Raw genomic sequence first — 27001 nt, 5'->3', positions numbered from 1 at the left:
TTGAATTAGTGGGCTAGGGACTACGCTGACACTTGATCTGGAACCAACTGACTCCAGGTTTTTATCAAATTACTAACAGAATCAGACTGATTTTGTAAGAGTCACATCAAGCAGTTTGTGTAGCTGATACATTTTCAGTAATGCAAATAACTCTCATTCATTAAAGTATTGATTAATTTTCCCCTTGGAATTAATAGCAGCTTGTAAGGTCAGTTGCTAAGAATGGGTGGTCCTTTTGTAGAAGCCAGCTTAACCCAAATGCTTTACCACACACAAGCAAAATGTGACTAATTCACATGCTGAGATCTCATAAATCTGCCCTGTAATATGTTAGAGACATACATGTAGAGACATCTCCATATATAGTGAAAAAGTGAAAGTGAAAGTTAAGTCACTCAGTCGTGTCCGACTCTTTGCAACTCCCTGGACTGTAGCCCACCAGACTTCTCTGTCCATGGGATTCTCCAGGCAAGAATACTGGAGTGGGTTGCCATTTCCTTCTCCAGGGGATCTTCCTGACCCAGGGATCGAACCCAGGTCTCCCACATTGCAGGCAGACGATTTAACCTCTGAGCCACCAGTACACGCCATATATAGTGACTTTGCCTTAATATGAAATATTTCTAGGCCATAGAATGGTATCATAAGAGTCCATGGAAAAATGGAAAATCTTTAAAAACTAACTTTAGAGTCCCCAAAGGTAAAGGAAGATACAGAATTTATTGTTTTATTCTATCACACATTCTGAAGCATGGATCTCAATGTCTAAATGATGCAGAATGTGAACATTTCCAGTCACCAGGAATCAATGCCATAGAAGTGTGCCTCCCTAAGGCTCTCCAAAAATCTCCTGAAGATTCTCAAAAAAAAATCCCCCCCAAGTCCTTCAAATTTACAATGAAGACAGGACAGAAAATTTGATGTGTGCAGCTATAAAGAACTCTGATTTCTGCTGAAACACTGCCCTCATTTTGGGGGAATTTTAAATACCTTTCTTAAGCATCTGCACTCAGACTTTACAAGACAGTTTGGTATTCAAACATTTAAACCTTATTCACTCCATTATTATACTTCTATGGTTTTAAGGTTAATGATCGATGTTTTAGAGAGACCAAAATGAGTGAATGACAGTACATTCTAGTAAGAAATTCTAAATCATTTAAAGAGAATCATTCAAAAGAAACAAAATTAACCTTTCATTTTAAGCTCTGGAAAGAATAACTGTGCTTTTTTGGAACATTCAAGCAAGCCTAATCTACCTTCCTAGCTTCCAGCCAAGCTTCCATATACAGCCCTTGCACATGCACATTATTTTGCCAACAAATGTCCGTATAATCAAAACTATGGTTTTTTTCCAATAGTCTTGTATGAATGTGAGAGTTGGACAATAAAGAAGGCTAAGCACGGGAGAACTGGTGCTTTTGAACTGTGGTGTTAGAGAAGACTCTTGAGAGTCCCTTGGACTGCAAGGAGAACAAACCAGGCAATCCTAAAGGAAATCAATCCTGAATATTCTTTAGAAGAACTGATGCTGAAGCTCCCATACTTTAGCCACCTGATACAAAGCTAACTCATTAGAAAAGACCCTGATGCTGGGAAAGATTGAAGGCAGGAGGAGAAGGGGATGACTGAGGATGAGATGGTTGGATGGCATCACCAACTCAATGGACATGAGTTTGGGTAAATTCTAGGAGTTAGTGATGGACAGGGAGGCCTGGTGTGCTGCAGTCCATGGGGTCACAAAGAGTTGGAATAAATGAGTGATTGAACAACAACAACAACAAAGAGGTACTTTTGCCTGAAAAAGTATTCTTGTCTGAAAAATCTCCTGGACAGAAGAACCTGGTGGGCTACAGTCCATGGGGTAGCAAGAGTTGGACACAATCTAGAGACTAAACTACCACCAGAGGTACTTTTACTGAAAATACAAGCACTAGCTAAAAGATAAGGCCATTCAAAGTCTCTACATACACTCAGAGAGGACAAGATAATAAAATAATAGTGCTTAATGTGGAAATAAAATTTAGCCAGGGTGACTACAAACTTAGAGAATTAAAGAGACTGATACAATGTGAGCAGTTGTGAGATGAGATTCAGACCTCCCTGGTTCTATCCATCCTTTGCATTTTCCTGCCTTTGATGAGAACTATCATTTGGTTTTCCTCAAGATATTGGAAGAATTAGAGGCCACTGGAAAACAATGGCACAACTGAATTCAAACTCCGGTCTTCTGACAACAGTGATCAAATACACTTATAACAGATTTATGGTGGAGAATTCTATATCACTGTGAGTGTTTAGTTTTCCAAATATCCCACATATGAAGCTGTAAACTACAACTATATAACTTAGCAAAGCTAGGATACAATACATAAAATTAAAATGGTATATTAGCCTATTGCTATGTGATCCTATGCCTAGATCTTTTTTCAGCTGTTTAAAATTTTTTTTAAATGTAGAGTAATTTGGAATATGAAAAGTACCAAAAATTTAATAATCAGTAGAGAGAGACTTTTAGAACAAAGACATGGTAAAGCCAGGAATGATAGAACACTACCCCTTTATTCATTCAGAACTTTATCCCTTTTTTAATAGGGAGACTTTTTCCAAGTACCTTTCAGCCAAGGTTTCTTTTACTTTTTTTTAAATATAAATTTATTTATTTTAACTTTAAAACTATTATGATGCAGTTAGCATTTAATGATTAACACACACACACACACACAAATACAAACTCCAAAAACAAGGCAAATATATTCGTTTCCTCCAGCAAATTTGCTCCAGGAAATTATGGCACACTTAGTTGCTCAATGCAATACACTTACATTGCTCTAGAACCGTGGAAGTCAGCGGTCTAAAGTGGGTGAGGAAGCACTGTGCTGCTTCTAGGGGTCTTTGGTGTGAATCTGTTTCCTTTGATTTTCTTCAGCATCTAAAGGCTTCCCTCATTTCTTGGCTCATGTTTGCTTCCTCCATCTTCAGATCCAACAGTATAACACTTGGCTGCCTCTTGTAAGGACCCTTAAGATTACTTCAAGCCCATCTAGATATTGCAGGATAATCTTTTCATTTGACGACCCTTGATTTAACCACAGTGCCTTTTGCCATGTAAGATAATGTATGCAAAAGTTCTGAGAATTAGGAGATGGTGATCTTTGGAGGATGGGGAGCATCATTCTGCCTACCATAGAAAGTAAAGCCAAATTCTTCCACCCTCTGTGATTTTCAGGGGAAATGAGGACAAAAACTGATAATTACATTTCAAACTTTTTTATATGTGAATTTCTTAACTCAGGTCAGCAAACTAAGTCCCACAGAAGAAATCTGACTTGAAGCCTGATTTTTTATAATTAAACTTTTACTGGGACACAACTATGTCCATTAATATGTTGACTGGCTCCACCCGTCAGCACACAGGGTGCTTAAAGACTTCCTGAACCCACAGCCACCTCTGCACACAGCCCTGCCCAGCAGAGGGCCAGGGCCCAGCTCTACCTCTCAGAGAGCAGAGAACAGATGCCAGAAACTCACAGTCCTATAACCTGTGGTCCTAATCTGTCACAGTAGGTCAAACCCTGCCCTGGGACCAGCTGGACCCCAGCCCACTAGCAGGCCAGTGCAAACTCCGGTACATCCCAAGAGCCTCTATCCACCTGTTTCAGGAACTGCCCCCTCCCCTCCTACCAGTAACCTGATATCAACTCTGGGATTCCTGGACCTTGGAACCAGAGTCCAGGGTCTGACTCTGTCTGCCAGTAATCCTGCACTAACACCAGGACCAGGTTTCACCCACCAGTGGGTGGGCCTCAGCCCCAAAGTCTATGGACTCTAACTCTTTCCATCAGTGAGCCAGCAACAGCCTTGGGACACCCTGGATTCTGCAGCTGGCCACCTTATGACCAGGCCCCTGTGTGGAATAGCCAGCAGCCTCCATACAAGGCAGGCCCAAGCAATCAACCAGACCGGGGCTCAACCAAGCCTAATAGGCCACCCACATATTCAGCCTGCCACAACTAAAAGACTTGCACAGTCCTGATAGGGAGATACCCTAGAGCATATAGTTTGGGTGATGAGAAGGGAGTGCACTGCTGGGACACATAGGACACCTCCTGCAAATGGTCACTTCTCCAAGATCAGGAAACATAATCAAACTATTAGATACATAAAAATAAAGACAGCAACTTAGACAAAATGAAGCAACAGATGAACATGTTCCAGATGAAGGAACAAGATAAAAATCCCAGAAGAACTAAATGAAGTGGAGCTAGGCAATCTACCTGAGAAAATGTTCAAGGTAGAGATTGTAAAGATGATCAAAGAATTTGGGAGGAGAATGATGAACAAAAGAAGTTAGAAGTTTTTTATAAGTTAGAAAATATAAATGACAATCAGAGATGAAAAATATAGCTGAAATGAAAATGCACTAGAAGGAATCAAGTGTAGACTAAATGATAGATAACAGAAAGCTGGAAGAAAGAGTAGTAGAAATCACTGGTGATGAACAGAGAAAAGAAAAGAGAATGAAAAGCAATGAGGACAGTTGAAGAAACCTCTGGGACAACATAAAATGCACTAATATAAGTATTACCATCTCAGAAGGAGAAGAGGAAGAGAAAGAGGCTGATAATATATTTGAAGATATAATAGCTGAAAACTTTCCTAACATGGGAAAGGAAACAGTCCAGAGAGTCCAGGAAGTATGGAAAGTCACATATAGGATTAACCCAAAGAGGAATGCACCAAAACACACTGTAATTAAAATGACAAAAAGAAAAACAGAAAATATAAAAAGCAGCAGGGAAAGGCAGCAAATAACATACACAGGCCATAAAATTAAAAGATACTTGCTCCTTGGAAGGAAAGCTATGACAAACCTAAACAGCATATTAAAAAAAACAGAGACATTACTTTGCTGACAAAGGTCTGTATGGTCAAACTATGGTTTTTCCAGTAGTCATGTAAAGATGTGAGAATTGGACCATAAAGAAGGCGGAGTGCTAAAAAATCGATACTTTTGAATTGTGGTGCTGGAGAAGACTCTTGAGAGTTCCTTGGACTGCAAGGAGATCCAACGAGTCCATCCTAAAGGAAATCAATCCTGAATATTCATTGGAAAGACTGATGCTGAAGTTGAAGCTCCATACTTTGGCCACCTGATGCAAAGAGCTGACTCAATGGAAAAGACCCTGATGCTGGGAAAGACTGAAGGCAAAAGGATAAGAGGGCAGCAGAAGATGAGATGGTTAGATAGCATCACCAACTCAATAGACATGAATTTGAGCAAACTCTGGGAGACAGTGGAGGACAGAACAGCCTGGCTTGCTACAGTCCATGGGGTTGCAAAGAATTGAACATGACTTATCAACTGAATGACAACAAACATAGAAGAGAACTCTCATAAGACTATCAGCTGATTTTTCAGCAGAAACTCTGCAAGCCAGAAGGGAGTGGCATGATTTATTTAAAGTGATGAAAGAGAAGAAAAATCTATAGCCAAGAGTACTCTGCCAAGAATACTCTACCCAGAAAAGTTTTTTTCAAACTTAATAGATAAATTGAAAGTTTTACAGAAAAGCAAAACTAAAAGAATTCAGCACCACCAAACCAGTTTTACAACAAATATTAAAGGAAATAGTCTAGGTGAAAAAGATAAGGCCATAACCAAAAACAGTAAAATTACAAAATGAAAAAGTTTGCCAGTAACACAATAATAGTAACACCTTACTTACATCAATGGACAGATGATCCAGATGAAAAATCAATCTGGAAACATTGCCCTTAAATAGACCATTAGACCAGATTCATCTGAAAGCACTCTTAAGTGCACATGGAATATTCTCCAGGATAGGTCACATGCTAGGCTACAAAACAGGTCTTAGTAAATTTAAGAAAATTGAAATCACATCAAGCATCTTTTCGGACCACAATACTTTGAGACTAGAAATCAACTACAAAGAAAAAACTACAAAAAAACACAAACACATGGAGACTAAACAATATGTTACTAAACAATTAGTGGATCACTAAGTACTGAATTTCAAACTGATAAGGGTACACACACACTTGAATATGGTTGAATTTTTAATAAAAATTTAAAAAATTAAATTATTGTCATATTATTATATCATATGTCATTGTTTATTGGCACTTAATAAAGTACTGTGCCAAATACTCTGTGTACAAGTTCATGTCTATATACACAAAATCTGAGTAAGCAGAAGCTTCAATTTTCAGATGAAGAAATTAAGGTTTTAAAATGGTAAATATCTTTCAAGATAACACAACTCATAAGTAGAAGTGCTAGGATCTAGACAAAAGTCTTTGGCAACAAAACTATATGTTTCTAATCCCTCCATATTTCCCTGATGTATACATTTGCTTAATAATTTATTTAATCACTGTAAATTTGTTAGGGTTTTATTCTACTAAATGTTCCTAATCATAATACGAAACATTATTTTCTATTTAAATTATTACATAAGTGTACACAGCAATTATGGATCTCTTTCTTCTCTGATGTCGGATGTTATAAGGAAGAATAAGGTTTTTTTGTAGAGACAGAATGCCTGTGCTTGAAGGTAATTAGGCTGTCTGAGGAGGCCTTACAAATAGCTCTGAAAATGAGGGAAGCTAAAAGCAAAGGAGGAAAGGAAAGATATACCCATTTGAATGCAGAGTTCCAAAGAAGAGCAAGGAGAGATAAAAAAGCCTTGCTCAGAGATCAATGCAAAGAAATATAGGAAAACAACAGAATGGGAAAGACTAGAGATCTCTTCAAGAAAATTAGAGATACCAAAGGAATATTTCATGCAAATATGGGCTCAATAAAGGACAGAAGTGGTAGGGACCTAAATGAAGCAGAAGATATTAAGAAGAGGTGGCAAGAATACACAGAAGAACTGTACCAAAAAGATCTTCATGACCCAGATAATCATGATGGTGTGATCACTCACCTAGAGTCAGACATCCTCGAATGTGAAGTCAAGTGGGCCTTAGAAAGCATCACTATGAACAAAGCCAGCAGAAGTGATGGAATTCCAGTTGAGCTATTTCAAATCCTAAAAGATGATGCTGTGAAAGTGCTTCACTCAATATGCCAAAAGAAGTTAGAAGCAAATTTGGAAAACTCAGCAGTGGCCACAGGACAGGAAAAAGTCCTGTGAACCCCTTTGGGGTTCATTCCAACCCCAAAGAAAGGAAAATGCCAAAGAATGCTCAAAGTACTGCACAATTGCATTCATCTCACATGCTAGTAAAGTAATGCTTAACATTCTCCAAGCCAGGCTTCAGCAGTGCGTGAACCTTGAACTTCCAGATGTTCAAGCTGGTTTTAGAAAAGGCAGAAGAACCAGAGATCAAATTGCCAACATCCTCTGGATCATCAAAACAGTAAGAGAGTTCCAGAAAAATATCTATTTCTGCTTTATTGACTATGTCAAAGCCTTTGACTGTGTGGATCACAATAAACTGTGGAAAATTCTGAAAGAGATGGGAATACCAGACCACCTGACCTGCCTCTTGAGAACCTGTATGCAGGTCAGGAAGCAACAGTTAGAACTGGACATGGAACAACAGACTGGTTCCAAATAAGAAAAGGAGGACGTCAAGGCTGTATATTGTCACCCTGCTTATTTAAATTATATGCAGAGTACATCATGAGAAACGCTGGGCTGGAAGAAGCACAAGCTGGAATCAAGATTGCCGGGAGAAATATCAATAACCTCAAGTATGCAGATGACATCACCCTTATGGCAGAAAGTGAAGAACTAAAGAGCCTCTTGATGAAAGTGAAAGAGGAGAGTGAAAAAGTTGGTTTAAAGCTCAACATTAAGAAAACTAAGATCATGGCAAATAGATGGGGGAACTGTGGAAACAGTGGCTGACTTTATTTTTCTGGTCTCCGAAATCACTGCAGATAGTAATTGCAGCCATGAAATTAAAAGATGCTTACTCCTTGGAAGGAAAGTTATGACCAACCCAGACAGCATATTAAAAAGCAGAAGCATTAGTTTGTTAACAAAGGTCTGTCTAGTCAAGGCTATGGTTTTTCCAGTGGTCATGTATGTGAGAGTTGGGCTATAAAAAAAGCAGAGTGCCAAAGAATTGATGCTTTTGAACTGTGATTTTGGAGAAGATTCTTGAGAGTCCCTTGGCCTGGAAGGAGATCCAACCAGTCCATCCTAAAGGCGATCAGTCTTGGGTGTTCATTGGAAGGACTGATGTTGAAGCTGAAACTCCAATACTTTGGCCACCTGATGTGAAGAGCTGACTCATTGGAAAAGATCCTGATGCTTGGAAAGATTGAGGGCAGGAGGTGAAGAGGACGACAGAGGATGAGACGGTTGGATGGACTCAATGGACATGGGTTTGGGTGGACTTCGGGAGTTGGTGATGGAGAGGGAGGCCTGGTGTGCTGCGGTTCATGGGGTCACAAAGAGTCGGACATGACTGAGTGATTGAATTGAACTCAACCATCTTTATAAACTTGCCAAGTTATCTAAAATGCCTGGGACTGCTTCCTTATTGATGTGTCATTTATGACATCAACTTCAGCTAAAATACAAGATACCACTACAAAACCATTGGGAACTATACACACAGTCTTAGACCAGATAGATACATTTTTAGGAGCCTGGTCAAGCTACATTTTACTATTTGGAGAGCACTTTCAAGGAATGGAAAACCTAAGAATATTCATATTTTTATTTGTGAATTTCATATGAGAGAGGGACTATTTTAGAATTTTTTTAAATGACACTCCCAGGCTCTTTGGATCCCAGTTCTCTAGTTTACTGCATTTATATGAAGATAATATTCCAGGGTCTTATAAGAGAAAGTATGTGCAAGAATACAAGAAATCCTCAAGAACTGATATAATCATGCATACATACAATTCTACTTAATTTTCATATTCTGCTTTATAACAGAAAAATCATTTTTTTAATATAAATTTATTTATTTTAATTGGAGGTTAATTACTTTACAGTATTGTATTGGTTTTGCCATACATCAACATGAATCCACCACAGGTGTACACATGTTCCCCATCCTGAATCCCCCTCCCTCCTCCCTCCCCATAAAGACAAAATTTAATGAATATGTTCATGGGATTTCCCAGTCAAGAACACTGGATTGAGTTGCCATTTCCTTCTCCAAGAAAGAAGACTAAACCTCTCAAAATTGTTTCAGCCATGAAATTAAAAGATGCTTACTCCTTGGAAGGAAAGTTATGACCAACCTAGACAGCATATTCAAAAGCAGAGACATTACTTTGCCAACAAAGGTTCGTCTAGTCAAGGCTATGGTTTTTCCTGTGGTCATGTATGGATGTGAGAGTTGGACTGTGAAGAAGGCTGAGCGCCAAAGAATTGACGCTTTTGAACTGTGGTGTTGGAGAAGACTCTTGAGAGTCCCTTGGACTTCAAGGAGATCCAACCAGTCCATTCTTTTTTTTTTTTTTTTTTTTATTCTTTTCTTTTCTTTCTTTTTTTTTTTTTAATTTTATTTTATTTTTAAACTTTACAATATTGTATTGGTTTTGCCAAATATCAAAATGAATCTGCCACAGGTATACATGTGTTCCCCATCCTGAACCCTCCTCCCTCCTCCCTCCCCATACCATCCCTCTGGGTCGTCCCAGTGCACCAGCCCCAAGCATCCAGTATCGTGCATCGAACCTGGACTGGCGACTCGTTCCATATATGATATTATACGTATTTCAATGCCATTCTCTCAAATCATCCCACCCTCTTCCTCTCCCACAGAATCCAAAAGACTCTTCTATACATTCTAAAGGAGATCAGCCCTTGGATTTCTTTGGAAGGAATGATGCTAAAGCTGAAACTCCAGTACTTTGGCCACCTCATGCGAAGAGTTGACTCATTGGAAAAGACTCTGATGCTGGGGGGGATTGGGGGCAAGAGGAGAAGGGGACGACAGAGGATGAGATGGCTGGATGGCATCACTGACTCGATGGACATGAGTCTGAATGAACTCTGGGAGTTGGTGATGGACAGGGAGGCCTGGTGTGCTGCGATTCATGGGGTCGCAAAGAGTCGGACACAACTGAGTGACTGATCTGATCTGATGGAATTGTTTTCAGGGGAAACTTCCTTTTCTTTGCTTTTATATAATAAAATACTTATAAATGATTTCTTATTTTTCCATGCAGCTTAACATAAGAGGAATAACTGTGAGTTGTAAAGAAAGCTCCATGGCACACATGGGGCTACCACAGCTTCTCTTTGTTGTTGTTTTTTTTGCCTGGTCTATAAAGAGACTGGAGAAGGCAATGGCACCCCACTCCAGTACTTTTGCCTGGAAAATCCCATGGACGGAGGAGCCTGGTAGGCTGCAGTCCATGAGGTCGCTAAGAGTCGGACACGACTGAATGACTTCACTTTCACTTTTCACTTTCCTGCATTGGAGAAGGAAATGGCAACACACTCCAGTGTTCTTGCCTGGAGAACCCCAGGGATGGGGGGGCCTGGTGGGCTGCCATCTATGGGGTAGCCGTGACTTAACAGCAGCAGCAGCATAAAGAGACTAATTTGGAACTGAGTATCTATCGGCAGCTCTTGAAATAACAGGATTAAGATATTTTAGAATTTTCCAAGTTTTCTTGGAATCTGTTTTCCAGATATAGTTTGGGTTCAAGTTCCTCCATTAAAATTAAGGATCTTAAAGAAATTAAGCAAAATGTATTTATTTTAAACTTGTATTTTCTTGATCAAATCTCCTATATAATAAATGTCAAAGCATATAGATAGGTGGTTAGTTGGTTTGAATCTTATAACCAGGGTTAGCCAAATGTACATTGGCTGATATCTGCAACAGATAGTGATTTCAGTTATAAAGTAGATAAGATTCATTAAAAATTATATTATAAACAAGGAGACAATAATAGTAAACATAGGGAACAATAATGCCAAAATGGCAAGAGTTAGAAGATACAGCTGGAGAAGGCAATGGCAACCCACTCCAGTTCTCTCACCTGGAAAAATCCCATGGACAGAGGAACCTGGTAGGCTGCAGTCCATGGGGACACGACTGAGTGACATCCCTTTCACTTTTCCTTTCATGCATTGGAGGAGGCAATGCAACCCCCTCCAGTACTCTTGCCTGGAAAATCCCATGGACAGAGGAGCCTGGTAGGCTTCAGTCCATGGGGTTGCTAAGCGTCGGACATGACTGAGCGACTTCACTCTCACTTTTCACTTTCATGCATTGGAGAAGGAAATGGCAACCCACTCCAGTGTTCTTGCCTGGAGAATCCCAGGGACAGGGGGCCTGGTGGGCTACCATCTATGGGGTCGCAGAGAGTCAGACTCGACTGAAGCGACCTAGCAGCAGCAGCAGAAGGTACAGCATTAAAATAACACTTGTTGGTAGCAAATCTGTTACACACTTTCTGCTGATACTGATTGTTGAAGTGATATTGTGGGTCAGATTTTATATGAACATGATTAATGATGAAAGAGAGTAGAATCAACATTATGCTCTGATTCAGAAATCTCAGAATAGCAAAAATGTGTTTTAGCAAATCTTTCAGGTAACTCTGATGCATGTTAATGTTGACAAAATCTGGCTTAGACTGCAACTACTTCTACAAAATCACAAAGTCAAATACTTAAAAAGAGATAAGTAGTTGCATTAAAGCTCTTATTTTCCTTCTAAAAATTATCTTCTTAGGATACTAGCAGGTGTAATCATTTTTGACCAGACTGTTTCCTGATCTTCATGTGGAATATTTGCCTGTAATTTGTGAAGAAGCAGACTGTCCTAGAGTTGAAAGGGATGCTCAATAAGCTGACAGGTATATAATTATGTACAAATAAAATTATTGACATATTTTCAAGTTGATGTACATTAGAAGTTCCATTTCTTCTTGGATATATCATAGAATGCTGGGACTAGTGTTACTCTACCCTACCTGTGCAAAGAGCCAACTCATTAGAAAAGACCCTGATTTGGGGAAAGATTGAAGAGGAGAAGGGGATGACAGAGGATGAGATGGTTGGATGGCATCACTAACTCAATGGACATGAGTTTGAACAAGCTCTGAAAGACAGTGAAGGACAGGGTAGCCTGGTGTGCTGCAGTCCATGGGGTTGCCATCAGTCAGACATGACTGAACAACAACCTTACAAAAAAAAACCTATGCAAACAAAATCACAACTTTGCTGAACATATCAAAGAGCCAAAGTCACTAGCAATCCACTCACTCGCAGGCCCTGTCAAGCAAAGATGAGACACATACATCTGCTCACCAGTGACAGAGGACAGTTAGGGTGCCATATAATTAAGTTAGATGCATTTAGCTACAATTGTGATGTACTGTCAAGGTCAGGGGTGGAGTCGGATACAGCATCCTAAGATCTACAGACACAGGAGTCTTTACACACGTGCAGGCTCTTCCCCATGGACCTCAATCTCCTGCTCATGAGAAAGATGTGGGAAGAGCAGGAGATAGACAAGTACCTTCCTTGCTATTGTAGGCCTGGATGGGAAAGTGGTCACTTCTGGGAGAAAAGCATGAAGTCCTATTGCAACCCTTCTGTGGAAAATGAAATAAGCTTCTGGGGGAGGAGTAGAAACCTGTCACCACCAGGGCAAAGATGTAGACTCCCTGTAGCAAGGTGAAAAACAAATGAACAAATAAAACTGGGAAAGTCTTGGACCCAGGAGCCTACTCCAATAATACCAGAGACCTTCTAACACATGCGAGAGGTAAAAAACAAACAAACAAAAAGACTCTCCCATGGAAGATCAGCCAGAGATATGAGATGCCGTTTGGCTGTCAGGAAGAGACGAGGCAAGATCACTGGGAAAGGATATTTCTAACACCTAAAAACAGATCCTGTCTGAGGTGGAGAACCCCTTTCTCTCACCACCAAAGTACCAAGTACCAAGAAGCATGAAACTGCAGTCTTTCACTGGTTGACTGAAAAAAGTCTGAAGAGGTATACAGTTGTGGTAGACATGAATGAGGAAGCTAAAGCTAAAGATAAAGGTGAAATTTTGAGAAAATGCATCTGAAATTTCAGCCTCCAAGCTAAAACAAAGGAATTAAAAGCCAATGGTCCGCTGAAGGTAATCATAGGATAAAGACAATCCAAACTCAGCTGATTACTGACTATATTCACTCAGCAATATCCCTTCCCATATACACATATTCACTAACAGCCTAACACAGCCTGAGCTGTGTCCATGTCCAGATGTAAAGTCTCTACTGTTAAATATATAATACATACTTAGTCGCTCAGTCACGTCTGACTCTTTGTGACCCCATGGACTGTAGCCTGCCAGGCTTCTCTTCCATGGGATTTTCCAGACAAGAATACTGGAGTGGGTTGCCATTTTCCTCCTCATGGGATCTTTCCAACCCAGGAAGGGAAACCACGTCTCCTGTGTCTCCTGCTTTGCAGGTTGATTCTTACCTGCTGAACCATCAGGGAAGCCCCCTAAACACATATTATCTGATGATTAATCAAAAATTACATGACACACAAAAAGGCAAGGAAAAAAACACAGTGTTAAGAGAGAAAATAATCATCAGAACAGACTCAGACATGACTGCTATGTTTAATCTATCAAATGAGAAATTTCAGGAGAGAGAGTATTATAAATTGAATTGTGCCTCCTTGCTAAGTTTGTACACTGAAGCCCTAATCCCAATGAGGTCATAAGGGTGAGGCCTAATCCCACAGAGCTAATGTTCTTATAAGAAGATGAACAGACACCAGCGCCCACTTTCTTTCTGTCTCTCTTTTTCTCTCTCCACACGCACACACACACACAGAGCAAATGCTATGTGAGGGCACAGTGATGAAGCAACCATCTGCAAGTGAAGAATAGAGGCCCCAGCAGACACCAATTCTCACAGCACTTTGATATCGAAGGCCTAGCCTCCAGATCTGTGAGAAAATACATTTTTGTTGTTTTAGACATTCAGTTTGTGCTATTTTGTTATGGCGACCTAAGCAGACCAACACACATTGCAATGCTACTAATGAATCAAATGGAAATGCTAGAAATAAAAAAAGAGAGATAAAGTTCACCTTTGACAAACTCATCAATAGACTGAAGACAGTTGAACAGACAATCACTGAATTTTAAGATTGGTCTCTAAAAATTACCCAAACTCAAAAAGGGTGGCAAAAAATAACAGAATTCAAGAGTTATGGGATAATATGAAACAATCTCACACATGTGTAAATGAGTTGCAGAAGAAGAGATAATAATGCAGGAGAATTGTGAAATAATTGGCAAGAGTTTTCAAAAATTCATGACAGATATCACAATACCGATGCAAGAAATTTAGAGACTTCTCAGAAGGGCAAATTACTACATAGATAGACAACACTCCTAGATACATCATATTCAAACTGCTGATAAAAAAAAATGTGAAGGTAGCTATTAGAGGAAAAAAACATAGGAATAAAATAAAGATTTACCACAGACATTAAAAACCATCACGAATGGTAAATAAAAGAGTCAGGAATCTAACATGCAGGCAGCGCTAGTGGTGAAGAACGGCCGGGAAGATCCACGGGAGGAAGAGATGCCCACTCACTGCAGCCTTCCTGCCTGAGAAACCCCATGGACAGAGGAGTCTGGCGGGCTGTGGTCCATGGGGTCACAGAGAGTTGGGTACGACTGAGTGACTGAGCGTACATATTTAACATGCCATCTTAGAACTTTATACCCAAAGAAAACATCTTCAAAAAATGAAAATTTATAGACATACTCTATACAAAATACAAAAAGAAATTCTTCAGGGAAAAGAAATATGATATGAATCAAAACTTGGATCTACATATGCACACACAAAAATCTTCAGGAAAATCCATTTTCCCAACCTCCTTAGCTACTGCATTGATCAATGCAGCTTCTGTATCTCAGTCCATAAGCATCCGAGAGTGTTCCTCTCAACCAGGGCTTTGAACAGGACTGGAAAGCAATCAAGTTCCTACAGTGCTGTTATTTTAGCACCTAGGATCATCCCAAAGAATGGTTGAAATTAATTGATGTCTTTGTCTAGGAAGTCATTATTGATGTTTTACAAGTATGGTGATTGGAAAGAACTCCATAGTAGGAATATGAATGTCTCAATGACAGTCTCTAATATTATTATTCTTATGCTGCATGTGAATAAGATAACTTTACTGGAAAAACAAAAAAACAAAAAACAAAAAAACAATCCTCACTGAAGAAAAGGATTCAAACAGAACTTTAAAATTAACTTTATGGCTGGATTGGCCCAATAAGCTACTATGGACTTGTAGCCTCATTCCTAACACAATTTCTTTTTCTTTATTATGGTTCTTGTTAGACTGTCCTAAGCCTTGCTAGTTGGCATTCTTTCCTGCTTTTGACAATAGCATAGTGCAGAAAATTGTCAAAATTTCTATATTCTATGATTCTGTTTCTTTAAATTGTACTCTTCAAGTATTCTGTAGTCTATTATGAAATATAAGATGTACTATCAGATGACCAGGACAGAAAGCAAGACCCAAAGAATACAAGAGAGAGGATGAACATTATATTCATTTTTGAATTTGGAAGAAGTCTAATGATATCAGTACTCATCTAAACAGGACAGCTACATTATGCAAAAATAACACTCCAGAAATCACAAGACAAAATTAGTTTTCTATTAAAAAGCACATATGCTTTGCATATAGACATAGAATTGACGCAATAGAATTTACTATGGTAAGTTGAAGTGAATACTTATAGTTTTCTTCCTGAATTTTTTTTGTTTACATCTCCATTTCAAAACATTATTTTCAATAACATATTAGGAAGTAAAACATACTGTTTTGCAGTAACTTTGGCAATGCCTTTTAAAGCTTCCCATCCAGGATAAGAAGACTATATGAGAACTACACAGCTACCATTACTATGACTTTGATTAGGGAATCAGGAATTTAATCAATGTTAGTAGGAAAACATAAGAAAGTCTTTTCCATCTGTCTACTAATTCAATTCAGTTAAATAAACATTCATTGTATTATTCTATTTCCACATACTAGCTGTGCATGTGCAAGACATTAGCAAGCAGCTTAACAGGAAAAGAGAATAATGTCCTCACTTACTAATTTGACTCGATGACCAGGAGTGGCACTGATTTCCCACGTGCATTCTTTTCTGCTTGGGTACTTGTCTGGCCAGTTGGGACTAGTGATGAAGCCACTTGGACTGTGAATCTTCTGTTCACACTCAGCTGTGCCAATAACGATAGTATCAGTTAGTGTGTAAATCTAACCCAGGATTGGGCCATCAAGGAGGCAGCTTACTTGCCCACTATCTTGCTGAAAAATTTTCCTGAATAACTAATCATCACTCTACCACTTATCATATTCATCTGCTTTGGCAAACATTTTGCCACACATAATCATAATTAGACAATGACTATTTTTGAGTTCACATGAAATTAAGTATTTATAATGAATTAGATAAATGCAATGAGAAAATGAATTATTTTTAACTGCTGGATTTATAAGCTCAAAATTTAACAGAGTAATGTTATTGATAATCAAAGGTATCAATTCTTGGTATGTATAAAACATTTAATGCAATGTCACAACAAAAGTCAATGGACTATGTCATTTTCAATTATTTTTCCTATTAACATAAACATCATTTATAGTTAACTAGGATCACTAAGCCACTTTATGAATCATATCTTTATATTTTTTCTCTCCCTTTGTTAAAGTATATGCTTGAATATCTAAATCATAATTTTAGCTGCTAAAGTAAATTCTTTGTAATTTCATCAAAGTAAAATGAAGCCCTGAGGGGAAAACAGCTACTAGCTTCAGAACTAACTTAGAAAACATGTCATTCAATTAATATGAAATTTCTTTTAGATTTTACACAGTTTAAATAACTTCATCTTGGGGGGGCATCCAATATTGCTAACGCGTGCGTGCACTGTTGCTTCAGCTTTGTATGACTCTTTGTAGCCCTATGGATTACAGCCTGCCAAGGCTCCTCTGTCCGTGGGATTCTTCAGGCAAGAATGCTAGAGTAGGTTGCCATTTCCTTTTCCAGGGCAGCTTCCTGACTCAGAGATTGAAACTGAATCTCCTGCAGCTCTGGCATTGCAGGTGGATTCTTTACTGCTGAGCCACTGGGGAAGACGCAATATTTCTAATGTCAAACTTCAAAAACATATAATACTGTATCTTCAAACTGTGTTCCAACTATAATAATTTATGAAGCATCATGCTGTGTATCCTGGAAATTATTTGTTGTATATTATGTCACCCATTCTAAAATATAATTAATTCTCTGAAAATTTCTAAGAAGTCTCAGGGGAAACACTTTACTATATGAACAAAACACTTGTTAAATAGTAGTGCTGCACAGTAAGGGTAAAATGACTGACGCTACTGTGCTGTTGGTGCCTGCCTTCCTTCTAAACCCTTGCTTTAACTGCCAGCTTTCCACAGGGAATTGGATTTGTAACCAAGAAATGCAAAAAAAAAAAAAAAAAAAAAAAAAAAAGTGAAGTTTAGCTTGTTAAACAGCATAGGTTCGTACAGCAAAACTTAAACTCTGAGTGCTGTCTTGATAAGGGTTTTCTAAGTTCCATTATCCCTGTCCTTGCCTTGCTCATATGAAATGTGGAATCTTCCAGATCTGGCAAATAGCCTATAAGATAAAGCCAAGAGGCTTGCTGCTGAAGTGTATAAGGTACAGAGTATCATAGCAGTAGTGAAACAAAATCCAGCCCCTTTACTGACAGAAAAGAGGAGTGTCATTAGGGGTGCCTGGATATACTTCTACATAAAAGAAGTTTCCTAGAAAGTCCTTTCTTGAAAATATTTATTATAAAGAGAAACTTTGGATATCTAAATTTATTTGCTACCTGAGTCACTACATGCACCCTCTGTAAAAACTTTTTTTTTTTTCCTAAATCATCTTCCATATCTCAAAATAACTGGGCCTATTCCCCAGCCTATTGATTTACTAGAATACTTTACCAAGTTTCACAATCAGAATCTCATTGGTTTATACATGAAAGTAAAAAGAGAAAAAAAAAAATCTTGCATATAATTCTGTGCAACGTCATTAATTTAGTGAAATAGAGGGGAAAAATGTGACGTGACCATATTTGAATGTAGGATTCAAATGTGCATACAAAGAATTACTATGTAATTGTGGTTCTAGTCAGGCACCTACCACTCTACCTGTACTAATGACTAGTTATACACTTATCTTAGTAATAAATCCAAGTTAAATAGAAAGCTTTATTTTCTTTTTAAACAAAATAGAAACAAGGAAGAAATAAAGGAAGAAAGAAATAAGATCTGAGTAACTATATCTTTTCCCCATGTAGCTCACACTGGCTGAGGAGATGAAGATAAATGTCTTTATAAAACCTTGGAATATAGTAAGAACGTAGGACCAAAAGCTGATAGGCTAATACTGTGCTACTAAGATGCTGTGTCTGTATGTGTGTGTGTTGGGGAGTGGGGTGGGAAACCATGACTTAAAACTCTAAATGGCACAGTATTTTCAAATGTCTTTTTTATGGTAGGCATTTGAGTTTGAGATGCCTGGTATTTAAAGTGACAGCATTCATGCATCACATATATAAGATATGTTGGGGAGGGAAATTAAACCAAATGCAAAGCATTTAGCAGCGGTTTAAATATGGAGACAGGTATGAGGCCTGTTCTATGAAGACTGGCGGATAATGCAGTGCTTTCCTGGCTGCCAGACGGCATCATGGCAGCTCTTGCATCTGTTATACAGTTATTCTAATGCCACCTATGCATGGTGTGCAGAACCTTGAGGTAATACAAAGTTTCCAGTAGTGTGATTTGGATCCTTGAACACTGGGTGTATTTTTATTTTTGACATTTGAATAGTTAACAATTTATACTCACTGAAATGATTAACTCTACCTGGAAGCAGTGCTTTACCCAAACTGCATGAAGTTCTAGATATCATCAGAAAAAATGACCTTTCTTTCATACCTTCCTTGCAATCATGCTTATTTTCGTGCAGCACAAATCCATTTCGGCACTGACACAGGTAGCTTCCCATTGTGTTGACACACTCATGTTGACACCCGCCATTATCCTTAGAACACTCATCTTTGTCTAGCAAAGAGATAACCACATAGATTAGTAAGTAACTTTAAAAATGAAGGACATCAAAGGAGAGTCATTTAGTTGTAGTTAATATTGGCAAAGGGTAAGCTAAGTCACAGCTTTCCCTGTTCCCAAAATAAAGCCAAACAAAAAATTATAGTGACTTAGTTCTACCTAGTCCTTGTTTAGCTTGGAGCCTTGTGCCGTAAACTGAATTTCTGAGATCACTTACACCAGGATGACAACATGTAGTCCTCTTTCATTCCTCTATTGGAGAAGTTTTGAGTAGGGCAGAGGAAATAAAAGAATCTTTTTCCAAATAATCCTAAAAATTTATTGTCAATTTTTAAAATCAATTAAAAATAGTGAATACTTTGAATAAATGCAAATAGGGGCATATAAATGGAGGGAAATCCTTCACTATGGCATGTAGATAGAGGCTAAACAAGGTTCCAAGATTTGTGTGCATTCATTTTTAAAAATCACTCATTATAACTACTGTAGCTGATTTTTTCCATTAACTTTGCAGTTATGCTTAGCATTAATAAATCTGGATATTTTATAAGATTCCAAGACAGAAAAAGGCATCATTAGATTATCCTGAAGGAAAAACAATTAATATATTTTAAATTAATATACTCAAGCAAACCAGTTAATTAATAAGTAATTCCATAAAAGAGCTTTTAGTGTGCTAGAAGTAAAGGTTGCTGCTAAGTCTCTTCAGTCGTGTCCAACTCTGTGCGACCCCATAGACGGCAGCCCACCAGGCTCCCCTGTCCCTGGGATTCTCCAGGCAAGAACACTGGAATGGGTTGCAATTTCCTTCTCCAATGCATGAAAGTGGAAAGTGAAAGTGAAGTCACTCAGTCGTGCCTGACTCTTAGCGACCCCATGGACTACAGCCTACCAGGCTCCTCCGTCCATGGGATTCTCCAGGCAAGAGCACTGGAGTGGGGTGCCGTTGCCTTCTCCATGAAGTAAAGGTTAGGATACGAAATATGAGCTCTAAGAAATAACCAACAAATTCACTACAGGGAAAAAATCCCAACTCTATTAGCAGGCAGTCAATTCAGTGAGAGGCATCAGCCACCGTATTACATTGCTTAGCAGTCATTGCATGAAGGGCTTGTCCATTAAAGTCAAAACTGGCCTCTGCTCCTGACACATAGATATGATGATTCTTCACTCAGACCTTCCCCAGTCCCATAGTACAGAGAACAAAAAGCCACATGACAGTCACATCAGAGATTAGGCTGAATTCAAAAATTACACTGTCAACTGATTTTTTCTAGTGAGAGTTTGTGAGCTCATGGTGGCACACAAATAGCAAATACTATTTTTGCTTGTTTTATTTTATTTTTTTTTTGCTTGTTTTAATCAAATCAGTATTCCCCCTATGGATATGGGTGTAGGAAAGCCATTTTATCCAAGAACCTGATACTAATATTTGTGAATACATTTATTTTTTCCCATTTTGGTGACTGATAACATGATATACCACATGCATGCTTCTGGGATATATTCCTGCATTGGCAATATCAGAATATACATATAGACAGTCTTGAAATTTTTAATAACATATCAGGATCAATATAGCTGCAATTTAAGTGTTCTTTACTTGTCCTTAAGACTTCCATAACACTTTTAATACTTAATATTGAAGCTAAGCAAATAAGAAAAAATAAATAAAATAAATAAAATTTATCTCTAAAAGAGCATCAAATATTAAAGTGTATAAGAAATCAGAAATTAATAGAAAGTAGCCTTGCAAGATTAATTTTCAAGAAGTTCATAATTTGGAAGTACTTTTACCTTAACTGTGAAAACTACAGGTGATGTTTGTAAATGGCCCATGTGGAAAGGATGAGTGGGGAACTAGACTCCCTGCTCCCGCTGTCACTACCCATATTTCCTAGTTCAGACAATCAGGAGATGATTTAAGTTTCTTATTTTAATATGCCTTTCCAGGGGCTGTTTACTTAAGATTGTTTGGAAAAATACTTCTTTATGAGTTGATGTCAAATATACTGCATCACTGTAAATGGAAAGAGCCAATTAAAAATTTTCTGGTGCTAGAATTACTCTGAAATAGATACATATTTCTTATAAACTATTTATCTAATGATTGGTAATCTTAAAATCTGATATAGTGAACTATGGCTGTATTCTAGGTCAACCAGATTTTTGAGAGTTAGTTGGATATCTAACAATTGTAAGTATTTTACATTTAAGAAATTAGTTTACATTTGCAATTGGCTGGTAAACAGGTTGCTCAGTGACAAACCTATCAGAGCAGGGACCACCTGAGTCATCCCTTCATTTGGATCTGTTAGACGCCATGCATGAGAGACAAAAAATGTTAAAAAAGAACACAGGTTAATATGCTAAATTTTTCAACCCATAGTCATTTTACAATGAAAATAATTCCAAAACATAAAATATTTCTAACATTTAAAGTTCCTTGTAGTATAAATATCATGTTGCTACATGATATTTCTAAGGAGAGTTATTTCTTTAGATTTGATAGAACATAATCTGATTTGTAGTAATGGTAAGTACAGAGAAATAAAGTTGAAAGTGAAACAATTCACATTTGAATAATAGTTTTTTTGCCAGATTTTCATATTTCTGTTGTGCTGAAAAAATAATAATAATTTTAAAATAATTTTTAGAGGAGGAATAAGAAAATGAGGAACAAGAGGGAGAAGAAGAAGATTTTATATATCATACTGTCTAAGTATCTTATTATTTTTCAGTGTCCCAATTAATTAGTGTTTCCTTCTTCCCTACATCAAACATTGCTTAATATAATCAATGTCACATGAAATTAAGAGTTACCAAATATATTGCTAGAATATATGTGTAAGCTAATCTAAACTAAGCTAAAATTCAAACTTGGGCAAAAAAGCAGCATATAAAAGTCATCATGCCGAACAAAGCAGTGTATAAAACTGCCCACACATGCCAAATAGTCAATATGAAAAGAGAAAATTTCAGTAAACATTGGAATACTTGAAGTTATCCAGACTTCCTACATCACACAAAGAAAGCTATTTATTTAACTTAATGTCTTTAAAGATGATTACACAAATATATTCTGAATTTTTTATAAAAATCATCAAATTTGAGGAAAAACATTAGCAAATATAATTCTGTTTTCATTTTCTTTCCTTTTTATCTTCTTAGGACACAAACTACAAATATTTTGAACAATGAAAATCCCAAGGAAGAGAGAAGGAAGGAGGATATGGGGTTTTAAAAATTTCTCAGACTGTGGAATGAATTCAATAATTGATAATTCTGTCAATGAATTATTTGAAATTTTCTAGCATTTTCATACTGTCAGCATGGGATTTTAAGAACTGTTTTTATTAAAGAGAAATAAATGTCTTATTGAGTAGAAATTGAAACATTTAATTTTTTAGATGGAAATTAGCCTCCTTCTTTGGAACGGACATATCTGATTTCCATTCCTTCATGTTAGATGAAGGAAACGTCCATTATTAGGGAAAAGGGAGGTGGCATTTTCCCATCAGAGGCCTGCAGAGTATCTCTGAGACTATCAGAGACCATCAGTCTATGAATAATACATACTGGATGGAACTGAAGTGGCAACCTATATCAAGTTCTTGCAAGATTCAAAAATAAAAATTTTCTCTTTGCAGAAAGCTTCCATGTCTGTAGGAAAAAGAAGTAAAGGGTCCACGCACCAGAACAGAACAATATATGAGCAGATACACTTACAATAAATGCTCAGATATAAAACAAACATTGTACACACTCATGCATACACACATACACAATACCTCTCATGCATGTGTGCATGCATACAAGACACACAGTTTTCAACACAAAACTGTTGAAAAAATAATCACCTTCAAATGTGCTCTGATAAGCTCTATTGAGAGCAACAATTCAGACAATTTCCTCTTTCTAAAATATGCAAGTATTTAAATATCATTAATCATGAAACTTGGAACTAGATTCAGAATCATAGAAGAGCTTTAATTGTGTTACTACTTGAAATTAATCACACTAATATTTAAAGTTTTGTTAGGATAATATCAGGTTGAATTTATTCTAAAAATATCTATGACCTTCTCATGAGAAAAAAAAAAAATGGTGTGTAGGAGAAACAGTGTAAAGAAATATCTATAAACACTGAAAGGTGGATAAGATGAGAATCAGGGCAGTTGAAATCACTTGAATATAGAGGAAGAAAAATCACACAAATCATTTTATCTGACTCCTATATTTGTAACAGACATAAAGGAACTCAGAGTCAAGAAATCCGGGCTTTAATGAGCTTATCCTTTAAGTCATCATTGCATCTTTTTACCACTACAGGGTTGCCTAAAGAAAGTGGAAGTTCTATGTGCGGCTCTCATTGCCTGAAGTTATTTGTTATATTATTTCCAAATAACGAGCACTGTGATTAAAGTAAAACTCAAGCTTCCCAAATGTTATTTTTACATGCATAAAATCCTACTAATATTTCCTTTAAGTTTAACCTATTTAAGGAAAAATAATTTTGTTCTTACAATACAGTTAATTTTGCTTAATCACTTAAAGTAAGTAAACTATATCAAGTACACCTATGCAGATTTGCATAATTGTATTCAAATACAATATCATATAAAATTAAGTTAGGCTTTACTTCATATAAAGTAATTATTGTTATTTAGAAACAAACCTCATTCATTCATGGAAAATAATGGTAATATATTGTTGAATCAATGATAATATATTGTTGAACCAGCTATCTTCTAGAAAATGTCTATATTATTAGACATTCATCTGTTATATTCCAAAATACATAAAAATTTAATAGATATGTAATTCAATATCATTTTCAAATAACCTTAGTTTTATAGTCATAATTTCCTTATTTACTTGTACTATTTCATTATATTGCTTTATAACACACCCTTAATATCAGAAGTAAATAACACTAATTTTTGTAGAGGAGCTTATGGATATTTTGCTGTATAAAACAATAACTTCTAGATTTTCAAACTATAGCATGACTATTTTAAGACATTAAGAATTTATGCAATGATTTCTTGCTTTGCTGAACATGAAAGTGACAGAAATCTGTATTATTTTGCTAATAAACTCTTAGAGTCAGTCTTCTAATTCCATTTCTTAAAGTGCTTATTGAAAATCAAAGTTATGTGTAAACATTAGTAAAATCTCAATATGATTATTCATTAGATATTAATAATTGTATTTTAAAAATAATGCTATAGTTTAATTTCATTTTATTCATTAAAAATCTAAGTATATTTCCTTGTGTTTTTTCTCTCTTGATGCATCACTTAGTTGCAATAAAGCTAGAACATATTTTTAAATAGTTTTCCTTTCTATATAATATGAAATCACTTATAATAAATACTGTTTCTTTTTAAATTGAATTTCTTGATAAATTTCTGGGGAAAGTTATGTGGAAAAATAGCTAAACACTTCTCATTATGTTTTCATAAATCATAACCACTTCTGAACTTTTCAGAGAACTGATTATAAACAGAACCACTTAAGATTATGTCTCCATAAAAAATTTCTGGATTAACATACACAATGCAGGAAATACTTATTCAATTGTCTATAAAATGTTGCAAACTAACTATAAAAATAAAAATTAGAAAATTTAACTCAATAAAAACACATATTAATAGTATTAATTTGTATTAATACTTATGAACTAATCAATAGATGGATTTAAAGTTTCACAAGTTTCAGAATAATGTTTTTAAGAGGAATAATTTTGAAATTGGGAAATTTAGGGAATTTCACTGATGTTTACTTATTTTCTTAAAATGTAGGGGCTTTTAATCAAATTTCACCTCTTTAAGAGGGAATTTTTAATGTGAATTGGTTCAGTATAAGTCAGTCATGTCCAACTCTTTGAGACCCCATGTACTGTAACCCACCAGGCTCCTCTGTCCGTGGGATTTTCCAGGCAAGAATACTGGAGTGGGTTGCCATTTCCTCCTCCAGATCATTAACCTTATACACTTCCAAAGTCATTGTATGAAAATATTGCCATAATAATTTTGTGTTGTTTTTACTAGGCTTTGATATATCTGATTAGAATGTATATAAAATCTAAGTCAGCAAATTTGGAAAACTCAGCAGTGGCCACAGGACTGGAAAAGGTCAGTTTTCATTCCAATCCCAAAGAATGCTCAAACTACCGCACAATTGCACTCATCTCACATGCTAGTAAAGTAATGGTCAAAATTCTTCAAGCCAGGCTTCAGCAATACATGAACCGTGAACTTTCTGATGTTCAAGATGGTTTTAGAAAAGGCAGAGGAACCAGAGATCAAATTGCCAACATTCACTGGATCATGGGAAAAGGAAGAGAATTCCAGAAAAACATCTATTTCTGCTTTATTGACTATGCCATAGCCTTTGACTATGTGGATCACAATAAACAGTGGAAAATTCTGAAAGAGATGGGAATACCAGATCACCTGACCTGCCTCTTGAGAAACCTGTATGCAGGTCAGGAAGCAACAGTTAGAACTGAACATGGAACAACAGACTGGTTCCAAATAGGAAAAGGAGTATGTCAAGGCTTACTGTCACCCTGCTTATTTACTTATATGCAGAGTACATCATGAGAAATCCTGGGCTGCAGGAAGCACAAGCTGGAATCAAGATTGCCGGGAGAAATATCAATAACCTCAGATATGCAGATGACACCACCCTTATGGCAGAAAGGGAAGAAGAACTAAAGAGCCTCTTCATGAAAGTAAAAGAAGAGAGTGAAAAAGTTGGCTTAAAGCTCAACATTCAGAAAACTAAGATCATGGCATCCGGTCCCATCATTTCATGGCAAATAGATGGGGAAACAGTGGCTAACTTTATTTTTGGGGGGCTCCAAAATCACTGCAGATGGTGATTGCAGCCATGAAATTAAAAGACGCTTACTCCTTGGAAAGAAAGTTATGGGCAACCTAGACAGCATATTAAAAAGCAGAGACATCACTTTGTCAACAAAGGTCCGTCTAGTCAAGGCTATAGTTTTTCCAGTGGTCATGTATGGATGTGAGAGTTGGACTATAAAGAAAGCTGGGCACTGAAAAATTAATGCTTTTGAACTGTGATGTTGGATAAGACTCTTGAGAGTCCCTTGGCCTGGTAGGAGATCCAACCAATCCATCCTAAAGGCGATCAGTCCTGGGTGTTCATTGAAGGAACTGATATTGAAGATGAAACTCCAATACTTAGGCCACCTGATGCAAAGAGCTGACTCGTTGGAAAAAGACCCTGATGCTGGGAAAGATTGAGGGCAGGAGGAGAAGGGGACAACAGAGGATGAGATGGTTGGATGGCATCACCGACTCAATGTACATGGGCTTGGGTGGATTCTGGGAGTTGGTGATGGACGGGGAGGCATAGCGTGCTATAGTTCATGGGGTCGCAAAGAATGGGACATGACTGAGCAACTGAAATGAACTGAAGATCTAAGTATTTGACAATGCATTTCATAGGGCCATTATTATTAATATCCTAACTTTAAGTAAAAAATTATTAAACTAGGATAAATGTTCATGGATTCAGTGTACCTCCAAGTTCATTTATAGAAAACTATGAAGAATGGATAGCATACAATTTAAGCCAATCCACCTTGAAAGTCTGTAATACACATGCAACATGAGAATACTGATACCTGAGAAGAAATGTGCTTTGAAGCCCTTCTTGGATACAGTATTGTCAGATTTGAATTCTATTCTCATATTGTTGAAATGGGATGTGATCACTTCAGGCACTTCAGCACCACAATATTTGCCATGCAATTTAGACTCAGAAGAGAGACCACTCCAAATCTCCACATAATCATACTTGCATACCTAGAAATAAACAGGTTACTGTAATCACCAAAT

At 37.1% G+C, this 27001-nt stretch overlaps 1 protein-coding gene across 1 annotated transcript in view; it reads right to left on the bottom strand.

The window, feature by feature from the left end:
• The window catches only part of TLL1 (tolloid like 1), a 253615-nt gene that overhangs the window by 17353 nt on the left and 209261 nt on the right, over positions 1-27001 (bottom strand). The window contains exons 16-18 of the mRNA XM_055550796.1: positions 26788-26968; positions 18993-19118; positions 16101-16228 (exon numbers count right to left, since the gene is read on the bottom strand). Coding sequence (XP_055406771.1) covers positions 16101-16228; positions 18993-19118; positions 26788-26968 — 435 coding nt within the window. The remainder of the gene's footprint in view (positions 1-16100; positions 16229-18992; positions 19119-26787; positions 26969-27001) is intronic.

The sequence above is a fragment of the Bubalus kerabau genome, chromosome 16 (assembly GCF_029407905.1).
Source record: "Bubalus kerabau isolate K-KA32 ecotype Philippines breed swamp buffalo chromosome 16, PCC_UOA_SB_1v2, whole genome shotgun sequence".
Classification (NCBI taxonomy): Eukaryota; Metazoa; Chordata; class Mammalia; order Artiodactyla; family Bovidae; genus Bubalus; species Bubalus kerabau.
This window is presented reverse-complemented; position numbering and strand designations above follow the sequence as displayed.